Source organism: Sus scrofa, chromosome 6, assembly GCF_000003025.6.
Source record: "Sus scrofa isolate TJ Tabasco breed Duroc chromosome 6, Sscrofa11.1, whole genome shotgun sequence".
Lineage (NCBI taxonomy): Eukaryota > Metazoa > Chordata > Mammalia > Artiodactyla > Suidae > Sus > Sus scrofa.
The window spans coordinates 12,756,829-12,770,284 of NC_010448.4; the positions used below are offsets into that span (position 1 = coordinate 12,756,829).

Consider the following 13,456-nt stretch of genomic DNA (forward strand, 5'->3'; position numbering starts at 1 on the left):
GTGGAGGCCGCGCCTCGTGGTCTAGCCCAGTGGTCCCGAAAGGCACAAAGGGGTGCGAGTACCTAGAAGGCAGCCCTCTCCCCTGCTGTTCTGATTCAGTAGCTCACGCTGCCACCTTCCGAGTCTGCGACACACTCCCCGCCCCATGGTGGCACCGTGCTCGCTGAGCACCTGCACGGGGCCTCCGGTTGCGTGAGCGGAGGGAGTAGGACCCCCCTCCCCACCCCTGAAAGCAGCGTGATGCCTCCCGCATCGGGGAGGCCGAGAGTGCGTGTGGCCTCCCTCAGATGGGAGTTGAGTCTTCTTAGTTCTCGGAGAAGCTCCCTTCAGGTCTGAGCCCACCAGGAAGTGTCAGGTTGGTTCTGTGGGTCATTTGACGACAGATTTAGCCAGACTCAGAGTCAGCCAAGCCCTGGATATGCGGGAGGCCCTGGGTCCTGAGCGGGTGTTTGAGGCGGAATTGAGAAATCTCCCTTCCCTACCCGATAGCAACACCCGCTCGTGACTCTCCCGTTCTCCAGGTTGGCTCATTACTGCCGGCTCCGGGACGTGCAGACACTGGCCATGCTGTGCAGCGTGTTTGAAGCCCAGTCCCGGCCGCAGGGGGTGCCAAACCCCTTTGGGCCTTTTCCCAGCCGCTCCTCTAACCTTGTGGTGTCTCACAGCCGATACGTAAGCTGGGGTTTCCTGGTCTGCCTCTGACTTTGCCCGGAGGTCAGCCGTCCCAGGGATGGGTTCTCATGCTGCTCCCGTTTGCTCTGCAGCCCAGCTTTACTTCCTCTGGTTCCTGCTCAAGCATGTCCGACCCAGGGTTCAACACCAGCGGCTGGAACATAGGTTGGTACGGAGCTGCCGGGCGTGCTGAATGCGGTGTGTGACTTAAGGGGTTATCTGTAGTTGATAAACAGTCTCCTGATTTCCCCTGGTTTCTCATCTTCCTTTAAACTGAGTTCATCGGAAATGCTGTAGTCAGCAAGGCCTGGACTCGTGTGTTTGAACAGGCTGGTTTCTGGTACGACATTGTGCCCGACCTTGAGAAACTGACACTGGGACTTCCCAGTGTCCAGCCCAAACCCTAACCCGTATCCTTTCTCCTGCCTGTGGCCCTGCGGGATCACCTGCCACATCTGTTACCTCCCTCGTCCCGTGCACCTCCTTCAAGGTCGCGGAATAAACTGAGCCTGATTCCAGCTGGCCCCAGAGATAACATAGGCATATTTGTGTTTTCTGGATTTTTAAATTTTCTTTTTAAAAAGGATCTTAATTTTCTTGATTATAAAAGTACCAGATGCCCAGTGAAGGAAAACAAACAAAAAGTATTAGTGGAGAAAATAGTAACCGTTGATGATTACCTAAAAATAACATCTGCTAATGTTCCAGAACATTTTCTTCCCATCTTTGTGTGTGCGGGATCATGGTGTATTTGTGATCTATTCCATTTTTTATCGTGAGCATTTTCTCATGTCATGTAAAGAGGTTTTGTAAGTAATGCCTGCCATCAGTGAGGTCCTAGTGTATAGCACAGGGAACTATATCTAGTTTCTTGGGATAGACTCTGATGGAAGGTAGTATAAGAATGAACACACATGGAGTTCCTGTTGTGGCGCAGTGGTTAACGAATCCGACTAGGAACCATGAGGTTGCGAGTTCGGTCCCTGCCCTTGCTCAGTGGGTTAAGGATCCGGCGTTGCCGTGAGCTGTGGTGTAGGTTGCAGACGCGGCTCGGATCCCGCGTTGCTGTGGCTCTGGCGTAGGCCGGTGGCTACAGCTCCGATTCGACCCCTAGCCTGGGAACCTCCATATGCCGCGGGAGCAGCCCAAGAAATAGCAACAACAACAAAGACAAAAAAAAAAAGAATGAACACACACACACACACATTGCTGTACACTTTGCTATACAGCAGAAATTGGCACATTGTAAATCAACTATAATTGTTTAATGATTTTTATTTTTTCCGTTATAGTTGATTTACAGTGTTCTGTCACTTTTCTCCTGTACAGCAAATTGATCCAGTCACACACATATATATACACATTCTTATAATATTTTTAAAAAGGGAAGAAAATAAGTAATGCTTGCCTAATCTTGTCACTCTATTATAATTTGGTTAATCGTTCCGTGTGTACTTAATTATCAGGTTACCGTACTAGTAGATACCTAGACGCAAAGGGAAGGCTGGGAAAGTGTTCGCTATAGTTCACATTTCTCAGGATCTGTAACTTGGCTTGTTTTTCTTCCCGACAATAAATTGGACACACGCTGTGTTATGCGAGTTTTCAGGTACTTCCCATGCCGTCTCTGATTTCCATCTTCCCTTCCCATTTGATTTTCTTCAGCGGGCAGAGAGACAGAACACATGTCTTCCCCTTGGGGAGAGTCTTCACCAGAAGAAATCCGCTTTGGGAGTCTGACCTACAGCGATCCTCGGGAGCGCGAACGTGACCAGCACGATAAAAATAAAAGGTAACGAGCGCCCTTCCCAGGCGGGAGCTGCAGGTGCGTGAGGCTTAGATTCTCCGAAATCAGGGCGCCCGCTTTAAGAAAGGTATATTAAGGGCCGTCGGGCATTGAAGGTGTTTTCTCTTAAAGGAGCTGACAGGAAGTCTCTTGAATTTGATTCAGGCTTCTGGACCCGGCTAACACCCAGCAGTTTGATGACTTTAAGAAGTGCTATGGAGAAATCCTCTACCGCTGGGGTCTGAGAGAGAAACGAGCTGAAGTGCTGAAGTTTGTCTCCTGCCCTCCTGATCCTCACAAAGGGATCGGTGAATATGAGTCTCTTTCTTTTCCCGTCCCTCTCCGGAAGGTCCTGGAAGTTGATGTGTTCATCACATGATACTTGGCCTGACGTCCCAGCTTCTCATGTCTCAAGCATCTTGAGTCTGTTTTAAGCTTCTGAAAACTCTGGTGTTTCCTGAGAAGATTACGCTTCTATTGTAAGGGAAGAGGTTTTAGAGACAGTACTCGGAGATAGATTGGAAGTAGGGATATTTATTCAGTTATCAATATTTATCACACTCCCCTTAGTCACCGGTACACTCCTTCCCGTCATGGAACTCACAGACCAGTGGGGGAGAAAAAGAATTACAAATTGTAGTCAGTATCTATGAGCCAGCAAAGAGGATGTTGGGGTAGGGACCAGGGTGGGGGTGGGGGGAACATTTGGAAGAAGCGTTGAGGTGAATTGGGAAGGCCTCTTTGGGGCGCTCAGGTGTGAAGGGTGGGATGGAGCCATCTGTGCAGCAGGAAGGGCCTCCCATGCAGAGGGAGCAGGCCCAGGGGAGAAATGACTTGTTCATGTGACCACCTGAAGGAAACCGGTGGTGGCCAGAAGACAGCGAGTGACAAGAGAGGCATCAGTTAGACTGTAGGACAGTCAGGGACTCAAAAGTCACGGTTAAGAATTTGGATTATGTATTCTGAGTCCATTGGTAAGCTTCGAAGGACGTTAAGAAGTGAGTGATAAGCTCTGGTTTCCATTGTAAGAGGATCACTTTGGCCATTAGAGGAAGAAAGGGTTAGCGGAGGGCGGATGTAGAGGTAGGAAGGCAGTTTGAAGACGGTTAGAGAGTCAGAGAGAGATGGGCCGTCTAGTCTCAGACGACCCAGTGGAGATGGAGAGAGAAGGACGGAGTTCAAGTGAGTTTTAGCGGTGGCTCAGTATCACTTACTCTCAGGTTGGTTGTGGGCTCGAAGAAAAGAGATGAAACTCCCTTGATTCCTAAGTTCCCAGCTTAAGCAGCTGGGGAGATGGTGGTGCCATATTGTAAGGGAAAAAAGATTGAGGGGTTCGCGTTGTGGCCCAGCAGAACCAAAGCTGACTAGCATCCATGAGGATGAATATCCGTGATGAAGTGAGTTCCATCCCTGGCCTTGCTCAGTGGGTTAAGGATCCGGCATGGCCGTGAGCTGCGGTGTAGGTCTCAGACGCAGCCTGGATCCCGCATTGCTGTGGCTGTGGTGTAGGCTGGCAGCTGCAGCTCCAGTTCGACGCCTAGCCTGGGAACTTCCATATGCTCCAGGGGTGGCCCTAAGAAGCCAAAAAAGAAAAGATTGGAAGAAAACTGAAAACTCAGTTTGGGACAGTTGGAAATGATGGCGAGGTTGAGACTGTAGAAATCCTGTAAGCAATTGGATGTGCGTCTGGAGCTTAATTAAAGGAGCGTTTAGGGCTAAGACTAGGAATTCGGGAATCTTCAGCACATGGTGCTGTTCACGCTGTGAGAATGAATGCCTTTACCTGGGAGCGGGGGTGGGGCGGAAGAGTATGGGGGGAGCAGACGGAGAGACCCACTCCCTCTGGGCCAAGAGAGAAACCAGGACGTGGAGCTTCAGTCTTGGAGGAAGAACCGGAAACAGACTTGGAAAGCGATAGCAATGCGTTTTGAGGAAAAGCAAGACTGTGTTATCAAAGAAGCTGAGAGAAAGAGTTTTAAGGTTTCTAAAGAGTGACAGGGAAGATACATAGAAAGAGTGGCCTGAAGATGCATTAATTTCCGCTCTCCTCCAGACCCCACTGAAAAAAAAAAGTGCCTGTACATAGCTTTTCTTTTTTCTTTTTTAGGGCTGCACCCGCAGCATATGGAGGTTCCCAGGCTAGGGGTTGAGTTGGAGCCACAGCCACAGCAGCACCAGATCCGAGCCACATCTGTGACCCATCTCACAGCTCACGGCAACGCCAGATCATTGACCCACTGAGCGAGGCCTGGGATGGAACCCATGTCCTCCTCGATCCTAGTCAGGTTCGTTAACTGCTGAGCCACGGAGGCAACTCAATGACTTCCTTTCTTTCTTGCATATTTTGTTTTTAAAAGAATTAGCCGTGGGTTTTTTGGTTTGTTTGTTCTTAGCTACATATAGAATGCTAATTCTTCTCCAAACATCTGAATCTTCTGTAAATACACTGAATACTGAAATACACTAGATAATTTCTTGATCTTTTCTTCTTGGAGACAATGCCCTGAAGCTCCAACCTGGACCGGTCCATCTCTGGGTCTGTCAGGTGCCTCTCCCCTCATTACCATCCCGCAGCCCTGGTTCCCCGGACTGAACCCACTCCTCCTCCTCAGATAGGCTGAAGGTTTACTTTCACACTTTGCGGATCATCTGGGTGCAAAATTCTCAGTTAGGATCCTAGGAGATTGAAAGAGGAGCATTTTCTTGAGGGGTAAAGCGCTGCTGCACTGTTACTGTCTAGTTCCCTGCTCCTGAGAAGCATGAGGCCATCCATATTCCTTATTCTTTTAATTTTTTTTAATTTTTCAATTCTTTTGCTTTTTAGAGATGCACCTGTGGCATACGGAGGTTCCTAGGCTAGCTGAGGTCTCATCAGAGCTGTTGCTGCTCGCCTGTACCACAACAATGTGGGCTCTGAGCCTCATCTAAGACCTACACCACGGCTCACAGCAAAGCCGTCTCCTTAACCCACTGAGCGAGGCCAGGGATCGAACCCACATCCTCATGGATCCTAGTTGGGTTCGTTAACTGCTGAGCTGCAAAGGGAACTCCACATTCCTTATTCTTTATGTGTGACCTGTTTTCTCCCTCTAGAAGCTTCTAGGATCTTCTCTTTAACTGTGGGTCTTTCCTCATTTGTTTGCTAGTGACTTGTAGCCCCTTTAGTGGGAAATGTGCTCTCCTTTTCTGGAGGATGAACTTCCAGCTCTTGGCTGGAGCAGAGGAAGAATAATAATTGCTCTGCAGACTAGGAGGGGGACCTGGGGACCCCAGCAAAGCCATCACAAAATACTCCTGTTTCATTTTTTTTTTTTTTTTTGTCTTTTTTTTGTTGTTGTTGTTGTTGTTATTGTTGCTATTTCTTGGGCCGCTCCCGCGGCATATGGAGGTTCCCAGGCTAGGGGTTGAATCGGAGCTGTAGCCACCGGCCTACGCCAGAGCCACAGCAACGCGGGATCCGAGCCACGTCTGCAACCTACACCACAGCTCACGGCAATGCCGGATCATTAACCCACTGAGCAAGGGCAGGGACCGAACCCGCAACCTCATGGTTCCTAGTCGGATTCGTTAACCACTGCGCCACGACGGGAACTCCAAATACTCCTGTTTCAGATCTTACCTCCCTGCCACGTGAAGACGGACCGGGTAACACTAACTCCTGAGCCATTTGGGGACTCTGTCATGTCCATTTACTGTTTTTCCGCCTCCAGCTCGGGATTCAGCTTTCTCCCTCTAAAATCAGCTGCCACGAACCTAGCTGATGCCCAGGTCCACAATTTTATTGCCAACATTACTTCTCCTTCACAATTGCGCCTTTTCAGAAAAGCTCTGTACGGGAGTTCCTGTCGTGCAGCGGAAACGAATCTGGCTAGGAACCACGACTCGGGCGGTTCCTCAACATGAGAGAAGGGGTTAAGGATCTGGCGTTGCCGCAGGTCGCAGACACGGCTTGGATCTGATGTTACCGCGGCCAGCTGTGGTGTAGGCTGGCAGCTATAGCTCCAGTTGCACCCCTAGCCTGGGAACTTCCGTATGCCGTGGGTTCGGCCCTAGGAAAAAAAAAGAAGAAAGAAAAGCTCTCTACAGACACTTCAGTGGGGTCTGGAGGAGATCGGAAATCAGAGCGTCTTCAGCCCACTCTATATGTGTCTTTCCTGTCACTCTTTAGAAAACTTAAAACTCTTCATCGTGGTACATGGCTTGGCTTGAGTAATTTTTACCTAGAGAAGTAATGGTAGAATGATACTGATCCAACCAAATGGTAACAGAACCATGTGGGGAAGATGAGGGACAGGTGGAAGGTGAGGCCGGTTGGGGAGTGAAAGCATTTCCATCGCGGAAAGTCAGTAGTGCTTAAATGTGACCACTAAGAAGTAGCTTTATAAACATGTTGAAGAGGTAGAAAGATAAAAACAGAAGAAACAGTTAAGTAGGTTGGAAGAATTTCTTCCAGAGAGTGATGGGAGTTGGGGTGGAAGGGAATGCTGGTTTTGGTAACATGATGTATAGAATAATTTGACTCTTTAAGTCATCTGACCCATGGTTTCAATTTAAAAAAACAAACCAAAGTAATACATAGACTTAAATACTGGATAACAAGGATCATTTTAACATGGACCAGATATGGTGCGTGCACGTGAAGAAATGCAGATACAAAATCCCATTTGGGTAATGTATTTTTCAGAGTATCTTCATGCATGAAAGTGTATCTGGGAGAAGTTAATGATGGCCTGGAGCAATTTGTCTTTTAAAATTAGTTTTCAGGCAAATAAATGAATCACAGAGATATGTAACTGCTGCGACAATCCATCAGCCGGCTAGACTTTTATTGAAATCTATTACCAAGGTCTGCTGGGTTCTGTGGGCTGGACAAAACTGCAAGATGTAGTTTGGGAAGGGGGTGGTTCAGGAAGTCTGTAATCCAATCAGAGAGATGAAACATAAGTTTATGAAGACTTAAATGATTTTCAAGAAGATTGGGGACTTCCCAATTTGACAGACAGTGATGAGGCCGACTAGAATCCATGGGGATGTGGGTTTAATCCCTGGCCTCCCTCAGTGGGTTGGGGACCTGGCGTTGCCGTGAGTTGTGGTGTAGATTGAAGACAGGGTTTGGATCCCACATTGCTGGCTGTGGCTGTGGCCGGCAGCTGCAGCACTGATTCAACTCCTAGCCTGGGAACTTCCATATGCCATGGGCACATCCCTAAAAAGGCAAAAAAGACAAAAAAAAAAAAAAAAAGGAGTTCCCTGGTGGTGCAATGGGTTAAGGATTCAGCGTTGTTACTGCAGTGACTCTGGTCACTGCTTCGGCACAGGCTCAGTTCCTGGCCTGGGAACTTCTGTGTGCCATGGGCATGGCCCAAAGCCAAACAAACAAAAAGAATGAACAGCATGTCCTAGAACCATTACAAAGAATATCACAAAATGTTTAAAAGTGGGAATGGGGTGGATTGTGAAGGAGTCATAGACAAAAACATTATGTGTTTCATCCTTAAAGTTTTTCCTTTGGAAGAGTCAGACTGCCCAAACACAGGACACGGCGGGTATTGAATATGATGAGGATGTAAGCCGGTCCCGTCCTGATGGAAGACCAGCATTTTCCTCTTGGACGTAGCACATCCACCAGGGGCATCCCGTATTGGTGGCAAGATTTGAGGAATAACGTTTTCATTTAGGGGATTAGATATTTATAGATATAGAAAGACTCAAGACGTCATTTATTTTGAGGGGATAATGCTCAACAGAATATCCTTTCTTCAGAAAATCTCCATATGAAAGGTGACTTTTGTTTTTGTTTTTACCACTGAGGTATGTTTTACCACGGAGTATGGGCAAGTCTGTACTACAGTCAGAGAGATGAAACATAAGATATGAAGAATTAAATGATATTCAGTCATCTGCCAGGTCAGAATGGTGGCCGAGAATGTTGCAGCCTCACCCCCAGTTCCTGCCCCAGGGGTGCAGAACTGCTCACCAAAATTTTACCCAGCCATTTTCTGTTTGGGTTTATTAATTTAATGTCTTCTTTACCTGGCTGGTTTTATTTACATGCATGTGATGTGATGTTAGTTTATTATTATTTTTTTTTTACTCAATGGATTTTATTACATTTATAGTTGTACAACAGTCATCACAACCCAGTTTTATAGCATTTCTATCCCAGACCCCCAGCCCTTCTCCCCACCCTCCAACCTGTCTCCTTGGAAACCATAAGTTTTTCGAAGTCTGTGAGTCAGTATCTGTTCTGCATAGAAGTTCATTGTATCCTTTTTTAGATTCCACATGTAAGTGACAGCATATGATGTTAGTGTCTCACTGACCATATAATGTTAGTTGACACACTCAGCTCTTCTACATGGTTAACATAACTAGAACTATGTGATGCTAAGCCTTTGGAGTTCTCTTCTGCTTGGAGGTTTCCTAAAGCCTTGGGAATTGTAATTTGATTGTTCCATGTACCAGCACTATTTTTATTGTTCTTATTAGTTTTTCTTTTAGGAACCAAGAATGATCCATTTTGCCTCTACCAGATTTCAGCTTCAGAGGCTATGCCTGTGGTTGTCTGCCTCCTTCCCCAAGATCCCCAAGTTTGTCAGTGTTCCTATGAAAGGCACTTGACAGCTTGGTGATTTTCATCCATGCCTTAGTTTTCTTAGTACTGGTCTTTTACCTCCTTAGGTTGGTCTATTCCTAGATATTTTATTCTTTTTGATGTGACGTAAATGGAATTGTTTCCTTAATTTCTTTTTCTGATAGTTTGTTATCAGTATATAGCAGTGCAAGAGATTTCTGTATTTTAATTTTATATCCTGCAACTTTACTGAATTCTTTGATGAGCTCTAGTAGTTTTCTGATGGTGTCTTTAGGATTTTCTGTGAATGGTGCCATGTCATCTGCAGATAGTGACATTTTTGCTTCTTCCTTCCCAGTTTGGATTCCTTTTATTTCTTTTTCATGTCTGATTGCTGTGGCTAGGATTTACAGTACTATTTTGAACAAAAGTTACGGGAGTGGGCATCCTTATCTTGCTCCTGATCTGCATCTGTTGATACAGTCACATGGTTTTCTTTTTCTTTCTTTCTTTTTTTTTTTTTTTTTTGTCTTTTTAGGGCCGCACCCACAGCATATAGAGGTTCCCAGACTAGGGGTATAATTAGAGCCGTAGCCGCCGGCCTACACCAGAGCCACAGCAAAGCCAGATCTGAGCCGAGTCTGCGACCTACACCACAGCTTATGGCAACGCTGAAGTCTTAACCCATTGATTGAGGCCAGGGATCGAACCTGTGTTCTCATGGATGCTAGTCAGATCTGTCTCCGCTGAGCCATGATGGGAACTCTGGTCATATGGTTTTTATTCTTCTGTGTGATAATGTGTTGTATCATGTTATTGATTTCCGGATATTTGGAAATCCTTGAGTCCCTGGGATAAATTCCACTTGATCATGTTGTATGATCCTTTTAATGTATTGTTGGATTAGTTTGCAAATATTTTGTTGAAGATGTTTGCATCTACGTTCCTCTGTGATATTGACCTGTAATTTTCTGTTTCTGTGATGTCTTTGTCTGATTTTGATACCAGGGTATTGTAAATTACAGAGTGTTGATTCCTCTGTAATTTTTTGTAATCGTTTGAGAAGGGTGTTACCTCTCCCCTGAATGTTTGGTAGAATTCACCTGTGAAGCCCTCTAGTCCTGCACTTTGGTTGGTTGGGAGTTTTAAAATTACTACTTTGATTTCATTACTGGTAATTGGCCTTTTTGATATTTCTCTTTCTTCTTGGTTCAGTCTCTGGAGACTGTACACGTCTAAGTGATTGTGAACACATTTCACACCCCTTGGTACTTCTGAGAGTGGGAAAAGTTAGCGTGTTCACCAGCAAGGCACAGAGTGATCACACATTCTTCCTAACTGTTAACTAGTGGTCATTTCATTATATGTAGCAGTACGAGGCCAGAGAGAAACATTAAGATCATGCACAGTGACTTAGTGTTTTATTGTATTTTGTATCTTTGGAAATTTATATCCATTTAGAAATTGTCCACAACCCCAAAAATAATTCATTAGTTAAATGAAATATTAGTTCAAGGTCTTAGAGTTAATAAGGATACTAAAATTATGTTTAAGTGACACACTAAAAACAAACACGATTACTAATGATAGATTCAGTTTTTCAGAGAGATGATATTTTAATCATTTTACTCATAGAAATTAAGAATAATTAAGTTTACATTTACAGTTATCTCAAGTGCCAAAGAACAACCCTTTTAAAAAGACACGTTACTATAATTCAAATTCCTTGAACACACTCTTTTTACACTTCTACAGTTTTAAATGTTGAATCTTACCAAACCAATAAAGCTAGTACAGGAAATTTAAGGAATATAAACGAATCAGTTTTTAATGGGAACACAAACCAAAGGCTTTCATAATGTGCAGTAATTCGGCTCCTGCTCCTCCATCCTTAGAACTTAAGACAGAAACGGGCTTTCCTTTGGAGGCTGAGAGGCAGTGGGGTTTGGTTAGGGCACCGTTCCGGGAAGATCACTGGAGCACGTGGGAGGGTGGCATCGTGGAAGGTGGGCAGGGAGAGGAGGGCCTCAGGACAGCAGGGGATGATCCCGGGACTGGGCAGTCAGCGTGGGCTGCCTGGACTCAGGGCTGTGGCCGAAGCAGACTGGAACATGCAGAGGAAGCTGGGGACCAGTGGAGCTGGGCGATCCTGACCGCTTTCCCCTGCACTGCCGTGTCCTGACTCTGTCCGTCTGGGTCACTGGCAGGCAGGTAGGGAAGAGACTGTAAGATCGGCCAGCTCCCGCTGGGTGTGGACTGAGTCCATCAGTACTTTGAGCAGACGTTTGTTAACGGCCCCCTAGCTGCGCCAGGCCTCGTAGCTGTTGGGGTGGGAAGAGAACAAGATGCAGCCGCCATGACTGCAAGCTCCGGGGGTTCCGACCCAGGGCCTCAGAGGGCCAGGCGCCTGCCACACCCTCTGCCTGCGCCCTGCCCCTGCGGTGCAGAAGCTCCTCTGTATAAATAAGACTGAGTGAGACTGTCGAAGGGGTTCTGCCATTGAAACAAAACGGTCTGATAGGATCCTCCAGAATCCCAAAGAGAGTGCATCTTTCTTAGCTTACAAAGTGCAGTTCTCTTTTGCAGAAGGAAACTCATCGTGTCTCTCTTTTTGGCCGTTTCCCCCCCTCCAGAGTTCGGCGTGTACTGCAGCCACTGCCGGAGTGAGGTCCGGGCACGCAGTGTGCCATCTGCAAAGGCTTCACCTTCCAGTGCGCCATCTGCCACGTGGCCGTGCGGGGCTCGTCCAATTTCTGCCTGACCTGCGGGCATGGGGGACACACCAGCCACATGATGGAATGGTTTCGGACCCAGGAGGTGTGTCCCACCGGGTGTGGGTGCCACTGCCTGCTTGAAAGCACTTTCTGAGCTTCTGGCCTGGGGAGTTGTTGGAAATCCCAGAGGACCCCGTCACTGCCGTGACAGCTCTGCCAGGAGAGAGGCTCCAGAAGCCACCTCCAGCTAGACCAGGACATGTCCCCCTCTGTGGTGACACGGCGCCAGCTGCTCATGAGCCTTTGCCTTCTCCTTTGCGGGTGGCGGTGAGGTGGGTGGCGGTGGAGGAGGACACAGGCAGATGTGCAGCGCTGCGCAGACAGCTGGAAGTTTCCTTGGAGAAAAGCACCTGCCTCCAGAGCTGTGTTTACCTTTATGATATTAACTTTAAACCACGAAACAGCATCCTTTCTGTTGTCATCACAGAGACCAAGGTCGGCTGCAAAGGACAGTCTCCTGAACCAAAGGACAGTGGACTAATTGAGTTGACAAATGGGCCTATGACATAAGTTGGTGCATTTAATGAACGGATGGAATGTGGCCTTTTAAAATATGAAACAAATTATAAATATGTAATGTACTTAAGGATCCTTAAGATGTATTTTTTTTGTTTGTTTGTTACTTCTAGCTGCTCCCCTTGGAGAATAAAATTCTAATAATCATTTGAAAAAATAAGGAATGAGGAAGTTGAACAACATTTTAAAGAATCTTTTTTTTTTTTTTTTTTAATTCTACTTCTAATTGAAATTAACTCTTTGGGATGGGACCCAAGTCAGTGTTCAGATTTTTTTTTCCCCCCAAAGGAAATGGTGCTTTGCTTTTGTCATCTGACAGGGAAAATAGAATTGAACATTTAAGGTTCTTCCCAACCCTGAGAGTTTTTAAAGATAATTTATTTTAGCAAACGGGAAATGAGATTACGCGACAGCACTGCTGTGAGAGGGCCCCGTTGCTGCTGCTTAGCTTGGCTGGGCTCCAGGACACGTCTTCATTCTTCCTTGGGCTCCTTCCTTGGGGGTTCGACCCGTATTTATCTGTTCACGAGTTCTTCAGAGTGATTCTCAAAGCTTCCCACTTTGTATGTGCCAGGAAAGAGAAGTCTTCTTTTTGTTATTTCGACTGAAATTATATTTCTTTCTTAGAATTTTATACTTCCAAAATGATTAGCTTAAGAAATGGAACTCCATTTCTCAAAATACAAAAGTGTACATCAACTGTGTTTAAACTACAGGGCTGGACCCATTAATAGATGGTGAAATCAACCTAGTGGATAAAGCCCAGAATTTTCTTTTTTCTTTGCCGTTTCTAGGGCCGCTCCCACAGCATATGGAGGTTCCCAGGCTAGGGGTCGAATCAGAGCTGTAGCCACTGGCCTAGGCCAGAGCCACAGCAACGCGGGACCCGAGCCGCGTCTGCGACCTACACCACAGCTCACGGCAACACCGGATCCTTAACCCACTGAGCAAGGCCAGGGATCGAACCCGCAACCTCATGGTTCCTAGTCAGATTCATTAACCACTGAGCCACAACGGGAACTCCATTTTATTTTATTTTTATTTTTTTGTATTTTCTACAGAATTTTTAAGGGATGTAATAGAGGAGGTTCCTTGGTGGCTCAGCAAGTTAAGGATCTACAGCATTTTCACTGC

At 46.4% G+C, this 13,456-nt stretch overlaps 1 protein-coding gene across 1 annotated transcript in view; it reads left to right on the forward strand.

Moving 5' to 3' along the window:
* Positions 1 to 12,511, forward strand: part of WDR59 (WD repeat domain 59) — an 87,174-nt gene extending 74,663 nt beyond the window's left edge. The window contains 6 exon segments of the mRNA XM_021093785.1: positions 522 to 672; positions 765 to 837; positions 2,338 to 2,464; positions 2,624 to 2,766; positions 11,666 to 11,701; positions 11,704 to 12,511. Coding sequence (XP_020949444.1) covers positions 522 to 672; positions 765 to 837; positions 2,338 to 2,464; positions 2,624 to 2,766; positions 11,666 to 11,701; positions 11,704 to 11,900 — 727 coding nt within the window. The 3' untranslated portion in view covers positions 11,901 to 12,511.